We start from the raw sequence: 21918 nt of genomic DNA, 5'->3' as shown, positions 1-21918 counted from the left end.
GCGCTGTTCTGCAATGAATGGACGAGGAGCTGTGGAGGGACGGATCGACAGACGTGTTGTTGCGACTTCTAGGCAGTCGAATAAAGACCAATGAAGGTGTAGAATTGACTCATGTTTCTTGAGCCGCATGCCTAGCCTTATTGACTCAAATGTGATTCAGCCACCACCACCACCTGTGGTCTGGACTTCGACAATTGGGATGTTTTTTTCAGCTCGGTGCCCGAGCCGACTTGAAAAAGCAAAATCCAGGAAATGTCTTGCGGCTCTCTACGTAGGCAGGTATATTATTGCCTACTTGGCTTTTTCTGCAGATAGATAGACGAGGAACACCGCTGCTCATTCGCCAGCCTTGCTATACCATGCATGCACTCACTGTCCTCCAAACTCCCGGGACCGGGATGATCACGATGTCCGAAAGCCCCTTTACGAGATAGCTACCGACGGTTTGGGGCGCGAAGTACACGGCAGGTTTCTTCTATGTACATACATACATAGCCAGCAGTCTCTTTTTCCTCTAGGAGCAAGGAAGCCCTGTTGGCGCTTTTCTCTCTCTCTCTCTCTACTGGTGTATCTCTCTCTAATGTTGACATCAAGGGATGTCATAGGTGGTTTGCTAGGCCGATTGGTATATGCAAGATGAACGAATGATTCCAACTGGTCATCACCATGATTCAATCAAATGCCTGTTACTTACTACAGGGCGTATTATTCACCGTAGCCATCTTAGTATGTATATATGTAGGCATTCGCCGACTTGCGAATTGGGGCCTTCATTCACCAAGTGAGCCAAAAGACCGGAGTATAGCGAATGTAGAGTCCGTGACATCTGCTCTGCCATCAGCCTCAATCTAGCTGTTGTGAGGGCTGCTTAGTTCGCAAACCTTTGGCCGGGTTCCAGGATGACAATACCCTGCCTGCCTGCAGACTGCTGTAGTAGGCGACCCCCCAGCGCTCGTCATGATGCTGCGAGTTTTTCGTCCCAACAAGAGCGGCGCCTGCAGATCGTCGCATGGTGAAGCAGTTCGGTCTTCTGCTCGGTGCTGCTTTCCATGGAAGTCCCCCGTTCACAGCCCCCGAATCTTCCTCCATTTTTTTCTTCTAGAAGCATTCCATAAATAGGTAGCGCCCCACCGAGATCCGCCGCTCCGCCGGTAATAAATTTTTTTTTTTTTGAAAAACGAGTCACGAGGACTGTACGTCTGCTTCGCCTCCTTGCTTAGTCTCCGCGGCGGCCGGACGAGGGGTATTCGAAAATGCCTAGCTGATTATTCGACCTCGAGCGCATCGTCATGATAGGCGCATTCCCACTCCATTGCTCCCCTAGTAGGGGCTCGGTAAGCAGTTTCGGGTTGAGCCTGTCAGCTGGTCGAGACGGGAGTTTATTGGAGTGAGAGCCGAGCCGAGAGCCTCATGGACCATAGTGAGTACATTTCTTACCCCACAATCGAGGGCTAAGCCATGCAGCGTCGTGCCGAACACGTAGAAAAGCTGGGAATGTGGGGTGGAAGAAAGGAAAGATGACGGTTACACACGGCGACGCATGGAAGCCATTCCGATAATCTAAGCCTCGTTACCTGATATGATGTTGGCCGAAGAAAAGTCCTAGGTGTACTCCATCCCTTCCACTGGGTTGACCTGGGTTAACCTATGACTCAAGGTGAAGGATCAGGGATGGAGACAATAGGTTCGATAACACCTGCATGCGAAAGCTGACGCAATATTGTATTTGACGCCTGAAGGGTTAGGGTTGGCTTGTGCGATGGGGGTGACACCCTCCCGGCCGAAACTGATGACTGACTGTCCAGTGCAACGGCACACAACATACATAGACGTACCTCCGAAGAAAACCTTGGTATGGTGACATCGTGGTTCCTTCAGCTAAGATGTGTATGTTGGCACCAATTGACTTGCATCCGTCTATCTCAGATGGCGATCAGGCAGACGGACATAATCACAAAACATCCAATGCAGCCGGATAGTTCTTGTAAGTTCTGGTTGTACGCTGCAGTTGCGGATTGATTGTTGTGCACCCACTATCTCCATCCATCCGGGATTGGAGACCTCGCTTTGTAGATCTCCGTGTGTTCCGTCCCGTATATCTCCCTGGTCAATCGATGTTCTCAACCGTAGACATCTTGCGAAGCTTAGGTGAGTTCTGACTGGCTTGCTGCACCAAAAGAACGCCAGCGGCAACTGCGGGCGAAGCACTGCCGAATGCAATATCATATCAGCGACGGCAAGGTCGAGGGTGCATGCTTGCTGCTGCCTGGACCGAAAGAGGAATCCACCACAGCACCCAGCCGCAATTAAGGTTGAGGCCCTTGATGTCCAATGCAACGCGGTGATGTGAACCTGACTGCAAGGCCGATATTACGTACATACCAATATGGATATCATACCACTACGTAGGTGTATGCATACCATATCGACATCGACATGACTCAGGGCCCCGGTTGACAACAAAGCAGTGCCATCAATACGCGTCTTCGTCGTGGTAAAGAGGGTCACAATTGGATGGCAAACAAACCTTGTACCACGATGCAATCTGCAGCAGTCCGCATCGTATATATAGCTGAAATATTACTATGGTGATAAGTCAACTAGTGTTGGTGCACGCACATCGCCCAATCGTAGTGGTCGGCGCAGCCTGATTGGCGGTGCGCCAACGCCTAGGACATTGGCAATCACCAGTTCGAGACGTGCTGCATGCCATGCCATGTTATGCTGCTGCTGCCTCGTTTGTAATTTGTAAATTGACCAGCCAGAGGCCGTGTACAGAGAGGTCCGACAGATTGTAGAGGTTGTCACGCCGGTGGTCAAGGTGGCCGTTACACAGAGTAAATATTTCACGTCTTATCCGATGAAACAAAACAGGTTAGGCAGGCGAGCTTCATACCGGATCGGTGTCGGGATACGTGATGCTTACCTTATCTTTGCTGAGAATTACGAGGGAATCCGGGAACGGTTTCGAATCTGTTTGTCGGGTATAGCCGCCGCCTGCGAGCCTTCCAGCCTTCGCGAGGAGCATGGCGAAGAAGAAGAAGGAACCCTCCGAGTTTCTGCCCGAGTCCCACAGTCCTTCTCGTTTTCTATTGATTGCCGTCGCCTTCTTCTGCATGCGGCTCCATTCGCCTTCCAACTATCGGGCATCTAGATGCAGACGACACTTGATTTTTCTCGAGAAATATCAAGTGAGTGGCGGGCGCAGCGTTGCGTTGCAGCGACAATCTCTAACGTAGCAATGTAGTAGCTGCGTGGCTGGTGGGAGTAAGTAATAATAGCAAAAGTAATAGCAGCAGCAACAGCAGCACATGCATCCATCTTTGCTTAGCTGACCATGTGGGAGTGTTCGAGTGGGAGAGCGGAGAACCAAGGCCGCGGGTCCGGCCACTGATGGCAGGATACGTATATGCACGTTCAGTAGCGCTGGAGCTTCACGAGTTCCAAACTTCCAATGCAGATTGATGGCGTGCCTCGGCGCCTGTGTCGGTACCTTAACCTAAATCGGTGTTTGTCGCCCGTGTTGTTGGTAGTGTTGGCTGGCGGAGTGTTTCAACTTCAATGCGAAGCACACACAGGCACACACATATCGATGATCGCATCCTCCCTTCCCTTCCCCCATCCAAGCGCATCCTTCCAACAAATCGCCCGTTGAAGACCCTGGTCCCGGTCATTTCAATATTTTGGGCATGGGATTTTCTTGGATTTCATTTTCATGGGGATGGTCCCCGCTAAAAAGTCTTGAGGATGAGATGATTCACCACGTCATTGGCTAGCCTTGTCTCAAGGGTCCGAGTTATGATGACATATGTTTCCCCCATGGTGGTTAGCCCGTAATTGGGGAAAAGACGTCACGTCACCATAGCAGCCCAGCACACTCTGTCTGTCTGGTACAGCTACCACCCCAAACTGCCACCACACCAGACATGGAATTCCACAGGCCCCAGCCCACAGACTTCTTTAAGTTACCTTCGGACTAAAATAATAATAAGTCGCAGATAACACCGTTAGAGGCTACTAACTTTGTCGCAGGAATCGAAACGGTTTGGGCGACATGGAAGCAGGTAATTGCCGTGCCGATCTCAGGACAGATAGATCTTCCGCCGCTTGTGTGTGTGTACATTCCTTACGTCCTCGTGTGTTTATTTTTCGAATTGATTCTCGCGGCATGCGTCAGTCGAGCGATTCGGCAAGGGGCAAGGACGGGAAAGGGAAGACTAGACGAACGAATGCCAGGCCACAGCACACCGCAAAGGTATCAATATGTGTCGATTACAATAAACATACAGCCGATGGTAACTGACATCCTATTGCGGCATTCGAAAACGGCTTCGACTTCTGTTCGACTACCCATTTGATACAATACGCTACTTTGCAAGCCACGCAGTGTACCCTCTCCCAATGCGCAGCAGCGCAGTGACTATCAAGTCTATCCGCTGTCCACTGTCCACTTTTGTCTACCTCTGAGACTGCTTCGAGTGAACCAAAGGGCCTTTTCTTCTATTTCCGTCCCCCACATACCCTGACAGAATCCTGTTGAGATTCCTTCAGGGCCCCATCTCCAATAACTGATGGGGGCTGCTTCTCTTTTTGCTTTTGCACACTTCGGAGAACACAGTCTGGCATCTGGCGGTATTTACAGTATAGCAGCTAGTCTGCTTGTCAGCTAGGCACGCAAGGCACATACCACTGGTTCACGCACCTGGAGTGCTTGGGTCTGCTACGTCAAGGGTTCTCTACTCGTTCGGTACATGTACTGGTACCTGGAGTGGCCAAGCCAAGGGGGCTAGGTTGGGGGGCGCCTACAACTCTACAGGGGTCACCAGCCCAGCAGCTGACCCCCCGGTCGTATGGGGATACTCTCCACTATGTCCTGCACCCAGCACGCTTACACGTTCGCTCGGTCTCTTCCCGTCATGTCCATCCTTTTACCCTACATTACTACTTACTACATGACCTAAACAGATCAACTTGTTAATCTTACTTTACACACCACATGTTTCTTCTACCTTTGGTCTCCCATCCATACTTATGACCTGACCCGTCATATTGACTCACATCTCTGTATTCTCTCTGCTACGGCTTCGTGAGACAACAATAAACAACAACAACAACAACAACAACACGACTGGTCTCAGTACTGATCGACTCACGGCAAACTGGGACTTGGTCCCCAAAGTATCACATCGTGATGACGACCAACGGCTATGGAACAGCCGCCCAGGCATCGTCGGCTGCCGACATTGACAAGGTCGACGCCTTTGCGCGCCAGCTCTTTCGACGGGCCCGGAAGGCTGGCACAGACTTTTCCGACGTGTCTATGATAGTCTACGGGCTGCATACGGTATTGAAGCATCTGAAAGCAGAGGCCGAGGACCCGGATTCTTTACTCAACTCGGGCGATAAATCGCGCTACATCAGACAGCTCACGCCCATCCTGGAGGACTGTGAGTTCACTCTACAGCAACTCGATACCATCCTGGGGAGACGCGGTGGTCCTGGGAGCGGTAGCGACGGAGACGGCCGAGATGCGTCCTCGCTGAATGGTTTCGAACGTGACAAGATCGCCCTGATCCGCACCAAGCTGGCTAACCAACGACTCAATATTGACATGTTCCTCGACACGGTTCAGCTGCACAATCCTGCCAGGTCACATCCCGCAGTAGATACCAGCAGCGCGAACCTGGAATCCATCAAGGACAAGGTTGATGTGATTGCCGCGAGGATCTTCCAGCGCGAGAGCTCGGATGCGGGTGCTAGCGTGGTTGATGATGGCCTCTGGCGACAGTTCAGGGACGAACTTGAGCACGAAGGTTTCTCGAGAGATGTCCTCAGAAGGAATCAGGTGCGTCCACTCATTCCCGTCAGTTATCGCGATCTGCTTACTAACTCTGTCCAGGATGTTCTTCGCGCTTACATCAGGCAGCTTGATGAGCAACGATCAATCTCTGGCGGCGTCACGCCTACTGTTCGTGGTTTTCTCGAGAGCTACGAGTCCCAAAAACCTTCGCTCGCCGTCGCGCCATACCCTCCCTACCCATCGGCTGCTGATGAGTTGAGTCCGAAGGAGATGTACCCGACTATCGATAATGAGAAGTTTTTCCCTTCCATCAAAGAGGAACGGCGCCAACCGGAGAAACAATCACCGTATCCGTCAAGTCTCACACAGCAGTCCACCGGCCTGTCCTACGACAGGCGTTACTCGGATGACGATATGGACGGCCGTACTGATGATTCGATGGCTCTGGTCATTTCTACGCGCGATCTCATGGCCATAGATAAACGTGAGGCTGACTTGGCCATCGCTATGGACAACATGCACCTTCAACCCCCTTCAAACTATACCACCGGTCCCAGCCCTGGCACCTCGCCGCAAAATCATTACCTTCCTCCTCCACCTAACGCCGGTCTTCTTCCCTCGGCTGACCATGTCCCACCTCCATCTTACGGGAGCTCGCCTCCTCCCGTACTCCACCCCAACTCTCTCTCGGCCCCGGCGATCCCGGGCGTCGCACCTTATCCCACGGGACAATCGCAACGCTGCTCCCGCCTAGCGCCCGACTCCCAGGGGCATGACATACCCTTGGACGCTTCGTGGACACGCATCAAAAGGTCTCTTGTCTCTCCCGAGGTGCTGCACCAAGCGGGCGTGCGTTTCGAGGCGCGTCCAGACTTTGTCGCTATTCTTGGTATGTTTTCCAAGGAGGACATCAGCGAGTTTGCGCGCCGCAGCGCAGAAGTACGCAAGAGGCGTATGAAACAGCGCAAACCCAGGGAGCGCAGCGAGACCCAAAGGTATTACCCGGACAAGTACAAGAACTGGGATGTCGAAGCGCAGAAGAGGGCTCCCAACGGGGCCGGCAGCAGACCTCGCGCCGATTCTCAGTCCTCTTCAAGCTCCGACCTGTTTGATTCATCCGGCTCTAGCTCCGATGAGGAGGAGCTTCCAGCTTACCAATCTCGAAATGGCCGCGGCTCCTACTCTGAAGACTCCAAGGACGGCCAGTCTCGCGAAGATGGCAATGAAAAGGGAACTAGATTCTACCCTTTTATTGTCCCTCCTCCAGATAAAGAGAGGGGAAACGGGCCCAGTCCTGCCGCTACGGTGAAGCCCAAGCCGATTTTGAAGAACAAGAACGACGAGCCGCATGTGCGCTTTGATCCCGAGCCCAAGGTGCTCAATGATGGATCGACTCCACGGTCCGTACCGCAGTCACGCAGCAGTCACAGAGACCGAGACGATCGGCGATACCGCGAGGATCGCTACGCGGCCCGCTCCCTCGACGACAGGGACCATCATCGCGACCCTTCGGCACGAGATCGAGAACGAGATCGGGGGCATCGTGGCAGCGAGGATGACTACCGTAGAGGGCACCACTCCAGGCATCACCACGGCGGCAGCGCCGACACTACCACGCGCCCGCGAGGGGATCGGTACAGCGCCCGCCGCCGCGGTGACCGGGACCGGTACCGTGATGACGCCGACCGGAGCGAGGATCGTGTGGCGCGGAAGAAGGCCCGGGGCGAGACGCTTCGCGCCGTGGGTATCGGTGGTGCCGCCGCCAGTCTCCTCAGCGTTCTTACTGAGGCGGCTGCCGGTCTGTAAAGATATCCTAACCTACATGTCTCGGGGCTGGGCCTTGACAGAGACAGGCCCCCAACAAAACAAAACAAAAATAAGGAGAAAGGGGTGTTTGGTTGATGATGGCCAGGAAAACGAGAAGAGGGAGGCTATTACGATCTGCTACGATTCTACGTTCTATGTCCGGTTTTGTTCGACTAAGATTGAAGTTAAGGGGAGGTGGGGGATTATAACTATAATGCACGCACTGTCGCTATATGTGTATGTGTAGTGTAGTATCGAGCTGCATGATTTTCATATGTATGATACGATGGCGGGAGGATGTGTTAGGATACAATATAAGGGAGGACATGGTTGGGAGGGGAAAGTGTGATATGATGATACCCGTAGGAGGAAAGTTGCTCATTTGGATTTGTCAAACATAAATTCTACCTGGAAATGAAAAGATGCGTGCATGCGCACTTCCTTCTGTACGCACGTCTCACCCCCAACATGAATTGTCGTCTCTATGGTCCGCTTTCTTTCTCTACAGGGCAGCTTGGCATGCCTACTCAGTGTGTTTACCTACTAATTGACTAACTGATTGATTACTTCTAACCGGGCATGCCAGGCTGCCCTATAGAGACAGAAAGTCGAGACATTCGGGGGGAACCAAGTGCGCAGCACACCCGAGTAAGATAGTAGGCTCGGTAGGTACGTTACTTGATTAACAAGATATATTGATCATCCTGTAAATATCTATGATAAAAAAAAGCTGGGTTCCAAAACAACGCAATGCCTTGTCATTTCGTGTCATGATCCTATGTTGATGCAGAATAAAAAGGCAGACACCAATACGCCATACATACATACAACAGGCATAAAATATCTCCCATACTCTCTTCCCATCTCGTTCGTGATCGTCAAACCAATAATTTCGCCACACTCACACCCCCATCTCCCTCCTCCCCGTAGCCATCATCCATCACCATGTATTGTATATATTCTTAATCTCATTATTATCACACTCATTCAACGACGCCGACTCCTCCTCACCGCCCCACTCGCGGCCGAATCCCCGTCCGCCCGCAGCGTCTCCATCGTGACGGGCTGCTCCTGCTGCTGTTTCTGCCGAACCTTCTTCTCCTCGATGGCCGCGCTGCTGCCACTACCCTTCATGCGCGCCATGACGACGGCCCGATGCCGCGTGGCCTCGGGATTATCGTAGTTGATCTGCGTCGCGGGCGGCTTGCCCGAAGCGCCGTCCTCGTCCAGCATGGTGTTGTCCTGGCTGGCGGACCCGCCCTCGAGGCTGTTGAGGGAATCTATGCGCGTCGGCATTATTTTGGTGGCAGTAGACCCTGCGCTCAGGGATGACGCGGGTCTTGCGGCGTCGACAACGTTATTACTATCGCCACCGCCGCCACCACTCGCCGAAGAGGCGGCCGACGCGTTGCTAATGGCTCGCCCGAACACTTTGCGCTTGCGCCGGGGAGAACGCGCCGAACTATCGCCGGCGGCGCCGTTCGGGATCAGGTCGACGAGACGGTTGGCCAGGGCCTCGCGCTCGGCCTTCTTCGCCGCCTCTTTTACCGCTGCCTCTTTAGCCATCGCGGCTTCCTTTTCCGCTGCTGCTGCGGCTACTGCCTCCTTTTCCGCCTCGGCTTTCCGTTTGCGCGAGCGTGCCAGGTCCTCAGCCGAGGGAGGCAGCCGGATGGAAGCTGTGTCGTCGTCCGACTCATCAAAACCTTCACCGCCTTCTGAGTCAGCTACGGTGCCGCCCGACTGAAAGCGCCGCAAAGGCTTTCGATTCGAGTCATCGTCGGGTTTCGATGGCGACTTTGATGAAGGCTTGCCGTTGCTGTTCAAAGACGCCCCAGATGCTTCAGAGAGAGGTTGAGGTTCGGGGGCTGTATCGGAAAATCCTTGCGGGTGGGTGGGTGCAGTTTCGTAGTGTGAAGTTTCTTCGGGCCCAGCATTGTTCGTCGTCGGGGTTTTATTGTCATCCCTGAAGGCGCTTCCGTCAATCACACTACCCTGAGAGCGGCGGCCTGGTTTCGGCTTTTTGTATAAAGGTTCGGACCTCGTCCTCGCCAGCTTTTGGTTGTGCCTCTGGAGGTCTGGATCGACGTCGATGGAGTGTCGCTGCTTCAACTCGGGAAACATGTACTCCTCCCACCAGGGGACCAGGCAGCCAGTCGAGATGCACTGCCAGAGCCACTCGGCATTCACCACGGGGATCTTGGAGAGAATGGCGAAATCCAACTTCTGCCTCCGGACGTCCTTGATCGAGGGGCAAACCAGTAATGAGCTCTGCGAGTTCAGCCTCTCGGCATACTTGGCGCCCAGTTGCGACACGGTCTTCTCGACTTGGTTCAGCTGCTCATTCTTGAAGCCGGCGGTGCAGATGGTAAGCTCCTGGAATCCATCGATGGGGAATAGGGGGAATGGTCGCCCCAGAACATGCTCGTTCGGGTGGAATAGACGTCTGTTATGAATGCACCGCTCAAGATAGAACTCGGTAATAATATGAACACCTTCGGGTATGGTAGGATGCGTATCGGGCTGAGAGGTCTGTGGCACGATCAAGAAGCGCTGGTCGGCTGGTTCGGGGTGTGACGAAGACGCCACATCGGCCAGTGAAGAGGAGACTTCTCCGCCATGTGACACCAAGTGCTCGCAGACGATCTGGGAACGGTTTGTAGGGAATCCGTGAACGAAGAACCAGCATGACGAGAACACGCCGCCTTCGGGGAGGGGTGTAGGGTCCGCGCTCGACATGGAACGCGCGGGTTGGCTGCTTTCCGACGCTTGCTGCGGTTCGGCGACCTGATCGATAGCCGACATGCTGGCCGCCCGCGAGTCCAGGGCCGGCCTCGACAGGTCCATCGACGACCGCTTCACAATCATCTCGCCCCAGATGTTGTTGCCGCCCTTGGCGAGCTTCATGCTCGCCGTCTTCCGGAGCTTCCTGCGCCCCTCCTCCGGGGGCGCCGCGGAGCCGTCGCGCGGCCGCTTCGCCGAGATCGGGAGCCGCTTGAGCTCCTTGCGCGCGCCCTTGCCCTGGCGCTCCTTGGGGAACAGCGGGTCGTAGCAGGCCTCGTCGAGGATCATGCCCCGGTCGACGCTGTCGTTGAGCCACTCGAGCGAGACGGTGGTGATGTCCCAGTCGCGGGCGGCCATGTACTTCTTGCCCTCGGGCTTGCAGACGATCAGGTGGGTGACCTTCCTCGAGAGGTCGCCCGTGTACTCGCCGCCGTTCGCTTTCACCGTCTCCTCGATGTACAGGCGGTCAGCCTCGTCGAAGCCCGTGAGGCAGACCAGCAGCCGCCCGGGCTCGCGCTCCTCGGCGTGGGGGCTGTCCGGGTTCGCGCCGCGCGCCTCGAAGGGTTTGAGCTGCCATTGGGCCTCGAGCGCGGCGAAGTCGATGTCCTGGTCCTCGACCCAGAGGCTGCGGACGGCGTTGATCCAGCCCACGGCCATGGGCTTGATGTCGGGGCGCTCGCGGGCGACATGGCGGTACTTCGGGGTGTCGTAGTCGCCGACGATGAGGTGGGTTACGTCGGGGGTGAGGTCATACTTGTGAATGCCTCCCAGATCGGCCGTCCTTGTCGCGATCTCGGTCTGTAGTGGAGGGGGCCATATCAGTGTCCAGACACATGGCAACGGCACAAGTCCAATCGGAGATCAAACTTACTCTTTGGTCGGGCGGGATGCTTGTGCAGCAGACGACAACACCAGCAAAGGGTTGCGAGGGGTCGAAGGCCGTCCCACCAGTCTCTGAGGTAGGCGGCGAGTTCATCGCTGGCTTAGCAACAGCAGTGAGGCATTCCAGGCAGGTAACTGGCAACCAAGAGAGGACGAAAGACAGTGGTTTGGGTGGCAGGTGTTGGAAAAGAAAACAGTACAGGTAAATAAACCAAATGCAGGTATTGACTGGGTGTTTTGAGTGTACATGTAGTCCAAAAGGTAAGTACCGTTGCCAATGTTGCTTCGAATAATCAATCCAATCAATTTAATTGTGGCGCGTCAAGCCCAGGCAAAGTCGCGTTGAGCCGAATCGAATTGATGGACGATCTAATGGGAGTAGGGCGGGTGCAAAGTGGGGGGCATGTCGGGCTCCACTTATCGCGTTCTGGTTAGCGCCCTCGTCTTTCTCAACGTCATCTCGTCCTTTTGTAGAGAAGAAACACTTATTACTCAATACCATCGGCTATCATCACTCTCATAACGAATATTTTATATGGCTTCTTTAGGACATCGATGCTTCTGCGGTTCTGACTTTATGCTTGTAGTAGACTGATGGAACTGGTGGCTAATTGGCTAGCTTGGGCAGCAACTAATACAAAGAACACTGTTCAGATCGGCTACTTCGTAGAGCAAGCAGAGGAAATGATTTACAGAGATAGGAGGGCATATTCACACGTCTACCGGAATCAGCTGCCCATGCTGATGTTTAGCAGGCTTGGAAAGTGGCTTGGTGTGAAGGGCATAGTCCCTGACGACTGACGATGGCATCACAGCAACGAGGACACTCGGGAAACAGGCTTGTGCTACATGGGCTGCGTTTTGAACATCATTATTAGCCCTGAATACGATCAAACGTCCATTTCTTGTTTTAATATGCCGTAGATATTATTAAATTGGCAGTCCTGATGATGCTGGTAGCTCAGAGGTTTGCTTGTATGAATGGCCATGGGGAGCTCACGATGACCTCATGTATTGTATTTGGGTTCCTCATGTCCATTTACAATTGATCCTATGAAGTGAGTAGTGGAATTCCTATAGTGCTGTAGTTAGTGCTGTAACGATGAAATATGTAGTGGCAGACCACCCAGGTGTTGCTCATGTGTGGTGGTCTACAGGCCCAGCAAGTATCAGATTAATGTGTATACCAAGTTGGGTGATCACGAGTTAAAAAATACAGAGAACCTAGAAGGAGGCTCGATCTGATTGAATGATGGTTGGATAGGAGACCATGGTGGTTGCTCCGCCAATGTGCCAGAACACTCTAGGTGGTGGTCAAGGTGGCAGGCCACCTTGACCATTCTTCTGCACAATCCCCCTCCCCTCCAATGGCCTGCCGCCCATATCTTATCTAAAGAAATCAGCAAACTGAACCACCCTACATCATGCCCAATAAGTCGGCTTTTCATCACCGCTGGGGAGTCGGGCGCGTTGGTGCAACGGTCTGTACGATGAACCTCGTAGAAAGAAATACGCGGAAACAGGCAAGGCATAGTGGTCAATGCTCCTGTTAAGAGCGAGCTTCTGAACCTCAAAGTAAAGAGGAGGGTCACAATCTAATGGTTACAATATAAGGGACACACAGAAACAAAACACTTAATTAGTATCAGTTGCAAGCTCAGAAGGGGGCGCTCCGTAGAGGGCCTAGTAGACAGTTTAGTTTATTTTTTGCTTCTCCTCCTCTTGTTCTTTATAATAGGAAGGCATAATATTTTCCTATTTCCTTTGTTCCTGCTGTCTCTCCCTTTGATGGCGTCTCCTTTGTGTTCCTGTACGTCTGCAGGGCGCTTTCGGGGTGACTCGAACTGTGTACCTCTCCATAAGCAAAATCATACGACAAACACCCTCAGGCAGACATGGGCTTCCTTACCCCCCGCACTGGTTAGGTGTTCCTCTGTTCAGCGCTGCGTACCTGATTAGTGGCAAATCCCACCACCACCAGCTTATTCTTCCTCTGGAGATCTCATCCGTTGCAAGTCTCGTGGTTATTGACATGTAGTTTTTCCCGTCAGGCCAAGCTTCCTCCAAACTGGTATCGATGGTTATAACAGCGGACGACCGCTCTTGCTCTTGGTACTTGACTTTGTAATTACGCATAGCCTGCCAACCTGACCGGACTCGAAAGAAGGGCTTTGACTCCCGCTGGTTTTTCAACACCACTACCTGTCTCTCGGCTTCTCGACAGTTGTCGCATTAGAGTACGCATACCACTATATCGCACGTGTATAGTGGAGTTCCACTTTTGCGTGTGACAACAGTTTTGCGGGGCGTATCCTTATCGTACGTGTCTTTATGGTGAATCATTACGTCGAGGGGATTTCTTACCAAATTCAAGCTGTAAAGAAAGGAAAGAACCCGAGCTGCAGGTAGTATCACAACGAAGGAAAGAAGAAACGTAAGCTATATATACAAATGCTCACTAGAAACCAACCTACCTAGGCACGCTCACGCAGAACCAGACGCAGACGTTGTGTAAAACGGAGGCAGACGCGAACACGGCGAGGATCTGGCCCGGACAATCAGCTTTGGTTTTCGAAATCAGTCTACAAGCACACGGAGAAGTTGGGTTTCAATGCAGAGGCAGAAAAGGTCGCTGGGGAATCGGACATTCCTCTCTGAGAACATCATATCTTCTGGACTATTTTGCTTCTTTCGCGTCTTTCATTTCCATTAGGTCGATGACTCGATATCATACCGACGTCTGGCAACGCTTAATGACCAGTACCCAACCAGGCTCGCCTATGGGTGTACACCTACACCTGGCTTAAGCGAGCAAATACTCCCTCACGCTATCGAGCTTCTTGGCCATGCAAAAAGGACGGCAACTTTTCTCCTGTTTGAGTACGTGTGCTTCACTTGTCCTACCTATGTACAATACTGATCACTCACGTGCCACCAAACGTGTTAGCAACTACGCTAAACATAAAAGATAGGTGATCGACTCCAAAAATAAAACACATGGTGCCACAGTGGGTGAAGCGACATATATGTCCGTCGTTCGACCTCTAAATAAGGATGACCTTATCGGCCGAGAGGATATTCATCGAGTACAACAAGACCATTGAGAACTTGCATATATGATCTCATTGGTGAGACATGACAATAGTCCGAGCCAGCAGCATTAGCCGGGCGCAAATCCGAGGCGCCACTGACGCACCGGCACCAACGGTCATCATTGGAACAGAACAGAAAACCAACGCGCATCTCGTTCATTCCCCGTGTATCACTGCCTGCAGTAAGATGTGGTGCGTTCCAAGTCCTCGTCGGTTTGGCCAGTTGGATTCTCTGTACCTGACCCAGGATGCAACCACCCGGCAAGAGTGCTACGTGTCGAAACCTTTGTACGCAGTTAGTCGTCGATTGCCTACAAACCCAGTTGAGGAGGTTGTCGCCGATTCTGGCTTGCATGTATGTGTGTCGAGGGCCAGGGATCAGGCCAGATTCAGATCGGAGATGCCCACTAGCCAAAAAGGGGGGCATACAAAAAATCGGTGCGCTTCAGAGATTGGCTGCAGTCGAAACAACAAGGCCGCCGCCAAGCTCTTGTCCTGCCGGGCATTATTCAAGCTTGACATAAAAGCTTGGCAGCTCCGTGGCAGTCATGGGTTTCCTTTTTTCCCCCATTGATCCATTTGTTCTGATGCGAAACGGGCAATTGCAGATTGGGAATACACGAGTGCTACGACTACCCAAGGTGTTCGCCTGAATGCCACGTTCCGTTTTTAGTGCGCCGCCTCGTTCTCACCCCCTTCAAGTCCTGACTGGGGCTTATTGCCCATTCCTGGTCAATGGCTATTTCCGGAGTTTCCGTCTCTTCTTCTTTGACTTCTATTTCAGGCTAACTCAAACTGCCTTCCATATTAACACATCAATACTAACGACACGCGGTGGCTCTCTGATATTCTATTCAATTTCATACATTACTATTGCATGCCCTATAACAGGATCGAAACGTTGAAATCGAGTTGACTGAAGCCCGAGACACAATTGAGGCTGTCTATGGGAACTGTCTCTTGAGAGGGATACCCTAGCATCTGGTCTATTGACTCCGCAAGTCAAACAACTCCTGAGAGAGTGGAGCGCGCTACTTGTCTATCTATCCGCAACCCCAAGTAAAGATGCAACGAGGTCGACCGACCAGGACCCCCTCGCTCTCCTCCTCACTGGCCGACTCCCGCTCACCCAGCCCCTATGCGGCCCGCTCGCGGTCCCACTCCCGACCCCCCTACCCCACCACCACGCGCCGGAGCAGCGCCAGATGGTCCTCCTCCGTATCCCCTAACGATCCGTTGCGGAATAGGGGCTCACCACAACCTCCGCCGCATCAGCACTCATCTCGACGGCGTGAGTCGTTCACAACCAGCCGGCCCCTGACACCACCTCAGCAGCAGCAGCAGCAGGACAAAGACGGAGCAAGGAAGAGGAGGCCCTCGGTATCATTTCTCAAGGACCAGGTCAAGGAGAAGATCAAGGACGAGATCACCACCGCCAAAGACCACGCCAAGGACAAAGTGAAAGGAAATAGCAGCAGCAGCAGTAACAATACTACGCTCAAGACATCCCTGGTGTTTCTAGGCTCAGTCGCGGCCGCGACGTACGTGGCCAACCGCTTCTGGCCCCGAGGCATCACCTACGGCGAAAAGGAGGAGTGGGAGGAGGCCAGGCGACAACAAGACCGCAGAAGGCGGGACAACAACAGAGGGCGCGAGGAAGAGTATTACGACCACCACCATCGCCCTCGTCCTCGCTCGGCTTCGCAGCGGAGACGGTGCAGTGTCGACGAAGGTCGTCCACCCGCTCAGGTGTACAGGGGTCGAGGGGTCGAGCGCGTGGTGTACGGAGACGAGCCGATCCGGCGGGCCCCGTCCAGGGGCCGTTCAGATGGTGATCCTAGGTACACCGTAGTCGGCACCGTCACCGCCGACCGAGGTTTCCGACCTGCCAGCACGAGACGAGAGCCGCCGCAGCAGCACTACATAGAGGACGGCAGCCGAGGCAATAGCGATCGCCGGAGGTCGTCGTCGGCCTCGTCGCAGCACTACTACTACCACGATGGCGATGGCGGTGGCCGCTCTTACTACTCCACGAGGCGGCACAATGGCGATGACGATAATGATGATCGTCGGAATGCTGTCGTCTACCGTGAGCGTGAGCCTCGCTACGTCGAGCACCAGGTCACGACGCTGCGGCGGAGCTCGTCGGACGACCCGTACACGACGACGGAGCGGGTGGTGCGGCGACAGTATCACCTTGACGACCGCTGATGAGTTATGCTGGTACTATCTTTGCCCAAGGAGGGAAAAGTGACAAGGTTGGTTCGGGCTCGGGCTTTGGTGTGGCGGCAGCGTTGCGTTCATGGGGGCCCAGGAAAATTTCAATGTTCCCCCCTGGTGAGGGTAAGCACTTGTTTTGATAGAACCTGGGAGCAAATGGTTTGATTTGAACGGAGAGAACTCATGCCCATGCAATTTTCCGTGTTGCTTCACCCGGTTCTTAACATGGCGACGGCGGCGCCCGAATGAACGTCTCAAGACACCACGGACGTTGGCATTCAACAGCCCAAGCGATACACTGATGATACTCGCTTTAGCTGGGGCGTGGCCGACCCAGGGGTATTATATCAACTTGACCCCTTAGTCGTATGCCTCCAGCAAATGCGGCCCAAGGCAACGCCATGGGCAGAGGCATCATCGACCCAGTGTCTGGCCTAGACTGGGAAGTGCGAGCTCCCCTTTCACTTCCATGTTCGTCATAGTCATCGTCGTCGTCGTCGTCGGTATCCTCGATCTCAGGTTCCTCGCCATCCTCAATCTCGTCCACCTCTCTATCTCTCGACTTTTCCCCAGCAGCCGCCTTCTTCTTCGCCCGCCCGACAGCGCCACGAAGCCTGCGAGCCGTATGATGATGCGTATCATCCTCATCATCCTCTCCAACCAGTTTACCACTACGGCCTGGACGTCTTCGTTGTCTCCCAGCAGCAGCCCGCGGCGGGTCCCTAGCCGTCTTTCTCGTCGCAGACGGACCCCAATTACCACCAACACTAGTAGTGCCAGTACTTCTCTCGTCGTCGGCCTCCTCCATCTCCACATCGTCATCATCTTCTGCTTCGCTTCCATTGGGCGGCAGCGCTCCACCCGAAGATACATCAAAATCCCGGGCGAACCACAACGGTGTTTGCCGATGACTCCCATCACCATGACCCGATAGCTTCGCGATGGTCTCGTGGGGTAGCTGGGCGCGACGACGTGGTATCCCAACCTCAGCGCCGGCACTCGGTGCTGTGGATCGGTATCACGATCTCGGCAGTATGTTCGACCGCGATGCTATTTCCCGCGGTGATGCTACTACTGCTCATGTTCCCACCATCGCCGCCATCATCGCTGCTGCCGGGTTTCTCCATCTTCGTGTAGTACACCAACAAGTCACGGCCCGAATTGTTAAGCAGCTGCGGCGCGCCCCCGCCAATGGTCGGCAAGGGGTACCAGACCAAGAACTCGGGAAGTAGCAACATGTTGCTCTGGTTGTTATTCTTGTTATCATGGATCTGGAACGCAATATCGCTATGCGCGCTGTCGGCGGAGAAGAGGGTAGTAGTGCCCGGAGTGAGGCGGAAGAGGATCATGTTGGGGCTGAGGCGCTCCGTCGTCTTGACCGAGGATGAGGTCTGAATGTTGCCCAGGGGCAAGTTGCTGACGAGAAGTATATGTAGGGAGGTGGCGTTTTCGTCGTTGGACGAAGAAGAAGTCATTTTGTTGCGGTGCTTGTGGCTGCCAATGAACAATGGGTCGTTTTCCGTGTTGGAGGGAGAGCGAGCTTGGGAATCCGGAAATTGAATTCATATCGCGTCATTCGCCTTATCCCCTTTTCTAAAAGTAGATATCAATTCACATGAAACTGATTCCCTCATTCAAGATTGATGAGAATAATTATGCTCACCTCGCCCATGATCGATAGGAACCGAGACTTTATCTTGTGAGTCATAAAAGAAAGCTGCCTTCCAACGGTGAGCAGCCTACTCCTAGGCCTGATGTAAGACAAGGTAGGCGGACAAAGACGAACACGTCGACATGTATGCGAGCGGTTTCGACACATCACGAAGTCCCACCACGAAGGCGGTCCGGATTCCTTTATTCAACAAATGCATCGTCTTGATAGAACTAGTATTACATTAGGCATCGACACCATTCACAGCTTCGGACCAAGAAAGATTAATCATAAAAATGGGTTATAAATTCATTTCAGATTAAATATAAATATAGTATAACACTAGAAGGCATTAAACATTAAGCAAGCTTCTTTTCCTTTAGAAGCGATAGCTCTTCTCCTGGCGCTTGCCCACCACAGTGCCGTTGCCCACGCCCGAGTCGGTGTAAATGGACAAGCTGTCGGTAGCGTTCTTGTACTCGACGCCGCAGGCCTGGGAGAACCCCTTGGGCCCGCTGAACATGTCGACGCGCTCCTGCAGGTACTGCTCGAAGCCGGTGCGGGAGCAGGTGGTGCCGGGCCCGTCGGCGCAGGCGTCGAGCGGCTGGGGCGCGCTGTTGACGAGGACGCGGTAGTAGTCGCCGTCGTCGTAGCCGTAGCTGCCGGTGCAGTTGAGCCGCTCGACCGCCAGGTTGCTCAGGAAGGGCAGGATCGACGAGGCCCTCCAGGCGCGGCGGTAGTTGATGCGGTCGAGCGGCATCGTCTCGTTGATCCGGTCGGGGCTGCCGCCAGGCGCCGAGTTGTTGAACAGGCCCATGGCGACCAGGACCATGGGCGGCAGCTCGCGGTGCGTGAAGCTGACGTACAGGTCCTCAGCCTCGGGGCCCTCGCTCATGAGCAGGCTCGCGGTCGCGTTGAACCAGGGCAGGCCGACGGCGCCGGCGACCTCGTTGCCGTAGCCGACATTATAATGGTAGCGGACGTCCTCGGTGTACTCCCAGGCCAGCCAGTCGTCGGGCGTGAAGAGGTCGAGGTCGCAGAAGGGCGACTTGCCGCGGATGACGGACTCGTAGCCGCACATCTCCATCATGCCGTAGACGTCGTTCATGGTGAAGTTGAAGTCGGGCGCCAGGTCGTTGAGGCGCGCCATGATGGGCTTGGTGTACTTCTTCTTGTACACCAACGACTCGTCGCTGCCGTGCCGACGAGGAGTAGGCCGGGCAGGCCTTGTAGGGCGTCAGGCTGTCGGCGCCCGACTCTTTGCCCTCGTAGATGCTGACAACGTTCATGGTGTTGTCGTCGAACTCGAAGCCGCGCACGAGCGACTGGGCCGACTTGTAGGTGCGCTCGGCCGAGGAAGTGTACACCTTGGAGGGCAGCTTCAGGTGTGAGTATCGGAAGAACATATCCACGCCTAGTCGGGTGGCCTCGAGTCTTCCGACGCGGGTCAACAGCTCCTCCTCTTCCTCGCTGACGGGAGCGGACCAGCCGGCCAAGAAGTTCAGGGTGGGGATCTTGGACCAGTCGATGTTGGATTTGTTCTCAAACTTGGAGACGAAGGGCTCCAGGTATGTCTCGTAGTCGAAATCGTTGGCCGCGATGGCGGCATGGCGGACCAGGTAGGCGGCGCGCGACGCGGTGCAGCCCTGAGGCACGTCGGGGAGAGGCCTGGGGGTCCTGCGACTCGAAATAGGGGGCGACACCTCCGAGATGCTCGAGGGGGTTGAACTTGTAGTTGGAGTTCAGGGTCGCGGCGGACGCGAGGGAAGCGAAGGGCAGGGCCTTGAGCAGGCGCCCAATACTATACGACTGGCTGGAATACATGGCTGGCTTTGCGTATCGCGTGAAGCTCAGGCAGGACACACGGTGGAAGCGAGAGTGAGAGCGAGAGTTGCAGGTGAGGAGAAGCAAGAGAAACAGCCACGTCGAGAGCGAAGCTACATTGTTTATGTAGGTATTGACATGACCTGACTCCTGAACCATATTACCTAGCTACATACATATAGATGCCCCAGCAAGCTGCGTGCATATACGGGCTACGTATGATGTATGCCAGCTAGGGGTGGCAGAATGATTGCTTTCTGAATTGCCGGTGTGCCGGCTCACGTAGGTAAGCCAAGCTCAAGAGAAGACAGATCAATCGCGCCGAAACCTGTAATGCTGGCGGTGAATTTGGTCCAATTTGATCATCGATTAACAAATCCCAACCACAGCAAACCGCAGCTGGCCCTTGAAAGCTGGCGTCATTGGCCCGAGCGTGGGCGGGTAGACCAGGAAAACCTAATTTGCTTTTCTCCACTTGTCAGCGAAGCGAAGGTGGCTGCTGAATGCGCTGGATGCGCTGTGCAGGTCGCTGTGTCCAGCATGCAGTCCCCCAGCCATGGGTCGTTCCTGGCAGCACTAAACGTCATCGCCAAGCAAATATCTTCCATCGAGATGCACCGATCGCCTATCCTAGACGTGCAAGTTGAAACACCGTTCCTCTCGGTCGTCTCTCCGGGAAGCGGCCCGCACTGGACAAGGCAACCGGAGAATTATGAATTATGGGGGTTACATTGAGACTCGGGCATTTGGCGTTTTGCGATGGCATTGAACAGCAAGCATGCATTGAGTCTATTGGCAAGACGCGAGTTGGTTTCGTGTAATTTGCCTCTAGGATCTAGTGTTAACGTGAAGTTTTACTGCTAGCGGCTATGCACACCTTAAACCCAATGACGGCCAACGAGCACAACCAACCACATTTGCGAATCGCCTGTTGCTAGAGACTTGCTGAAATAAATATCCGCATAGAGCTGGAGTCCAGGTAGATAACCGAAGGCCAGAAAAACGATATTCAGCTCGCAGAGTTGCAGTATCTACCTAATTCTCTCCGCCTTTTCATTTTATTCCACTCACAGTCGCCAGCATCATGGAACATCTAGTCACGAACTTCACATGGAACTGGTTTCCGATCTGGAATATTGATCAGCATCCGACATCTCGCCTCAAGACAGGCACAGCCTGGCCTGATGTCCCAAAGAGGATAAGGAGTTAGATGCAGACATCCGGGAAGTGCATCTCGCTTTCCAGGGCAGACTTGCTGCAACGTGCTGCTACCTCACCTAACTCACTGGCCAACTAACATGGGCTGAGATTGATGTGTTACAGAATCACTACTGGCGACCATCATGTTATGTCGGATGCTGCTGACAGCCAATCACAGTGGGAGGAATCCGTTTCGTGTCGGAGTGGTTGGTTGTTGTATGCGAAGACCGCCCTGGGGTCTGGCGACTCCTGTGTGGCCGGAAAACAATATCGAAATGCCAGACCCTACTGCTCAGGAGGGCCAGGAGAAAGTACTGGACCATGTGTTTCTAAAGCTCCGCGAGGACTTCGTTAGGTTCTGTCGTCGGCATGTTGGAATTTGCTGACCACATGTGGGATTGGGCCGTGGACCGGGACTACGAGCCATCCCCCCCAACCACTCGGAAGAGTACCAAGGCTACTTTAAGAGTACGGCTCCAGCAGCTCGTCAATACCTTCTACGTAACGAGGCGTTTTAAAAACGAGGAGTTCTCCATTGTGCATCTGTGGGACGTGGCTCGCCAAAGTCGGTACCAAACGTTTATCTCACTTGACGAATCCGAGTTTCCTTGTTTTGAAATGAATCGAACATTAGGCAGCGCATTAATAGCCAGACCACCGTG

At 53.9% G+C, this 21918-nt stretch overlaps 6 protein-coding genes across 6 annotated transcripts; 4 read left to right on the top strand and 2 right to left on the bottom strand.

Annotated features, from left to right (window-relative positions):
• Nucleotides 1–5191: 5191 nt before the first annotated feature.
• On the top strand, nucleotides 5192–7606 carry PG994_003868 (uncharacterized protein; the record flags this gene model as incomplete). The annotated part of the gene is made up of 2 exons (XM_066855277.1): nucleotides 5192–5845; nucleotides 5900–7606. The coding sequence occupies 2 exons, from the start codon at nucleotides 5192–5194 to the stop codon at nucleotides 7604–7606; spliced, it is 2361 nt and encodes a 786-aa protein (XP_066719555.1).
• Nucleotides 7607–8593: 987 nt separating this feature from the next.
• On the bottom strand, nucleotides 8594–11363 carry PG994_003867 (BRCA1 C Terminus domain-containing protein; the record flags this gene model as incomplete). Its single annotated transcript, XM_066855276.1, has 2 exons — nucleotides 8594–11185; nucleotides 11259–11363. The coding sequence occupies 2 exons, from the start codon at nucleotides 11361–11363 to the stop codon at nucleotides 8594–8596; spliced, it is 2697 nt and encodes an 898-aa protein (XP_066719554.1).
• A 4063-nt stretch (nucleotides 11364–15426) lies between these two features.
• PG994_003866 (uncharacterized protein) lies at nucleotides 15427–16572 on the top strand (the record flags this gene model as incomplete). The annotated part of the gene is made up of 1 exon (XM_066855275.1): nucleotides 15427–16572. The coding sequence occupies one exon, from the start codon at nucleotides 15427–15429 to the stop codon at nucleotides 16570–16572; it is 1146 nt and encodes a 381-aa protein (XP_066719553.1).
• A 478-nt stretch (nucleotides 16573–17050) lies between these two features.
• Nucleotides 17051–17515, top strand: PG994_003865 (uncharacterized protein; the record flags this gene model as incomplete). Its single annotated transcript, XM_066855274.1, has 1 exon — nucleotides 17051–17515. One exon carries the CDS (start codon nucleotides 17051–17053, stop codon nucleotides 17513–17515), a length of 465 nt encoding a protein of 154 aa, XP_066719552.1.
• A 7-nt stretch (nucleotides 17516–17522) lies between these two features.
• On the top strand, nucleotides 17523–17813 carry PG994_003864 (uncharacterized protein; the record flags this gene model as incomplete). Its single annotated transcript, XM_066855273.1, has 1 exon — nucleotides 17523–17813. One exon carries the CDS (start codon nucleotides 17523–17525, stop codon nucleotides 17811–17813), a length of 291 nt encoding a protein of 96 aa, XP_066719551.1.
• A 798-nt stretch (nucleotides 17814–18611) lies between these two features.
• PG994_003863 (phosphoglycerate mutase-like protein) lies at nucleotides 18612–20056 on the bottom strand (the record flags this gene model as incomplete). The annotated part of the gene is given in 3 exon segments (XM_066855272.1): nucleotides 18612–19425; nucleotides 19439–19900; nucleotides 19917–20056. The coding sequence occupies 3 exon segments, from the start codon at nucleotides 20054–20056 to the stop codon at nucleotides 18612–18614; spliced, it is 1416 nt and encodes a 471-aa protein (XP_066719550.1).
• Between the last annotated feature and the right edge of the window lie 1862 nt (nucleotides 20057–21918).

The sequence above is a fragment of the Apiospora phragmitis genome, assembly GCF_038363925.1.
Source record: "Apiospora phragmitis strain CBS 135458 chromosome Unknown utg000004l:1.0-3135199.0:1.0-3139288.0, whole genome shotgun sequence".
Taxonomy (NCBI): domain Eukaryota; kingdom Fungi; phylum Ascomycota; class Sordariomycetes; order Amphisphaeriales; family Apiosporaceae; genus Apiospora; species Apiospora phragmitis.
Note: the sequence above shows the minus strand (reverse complement) of the source record. Positions and strands in the feature narration are given on the sequence as shown.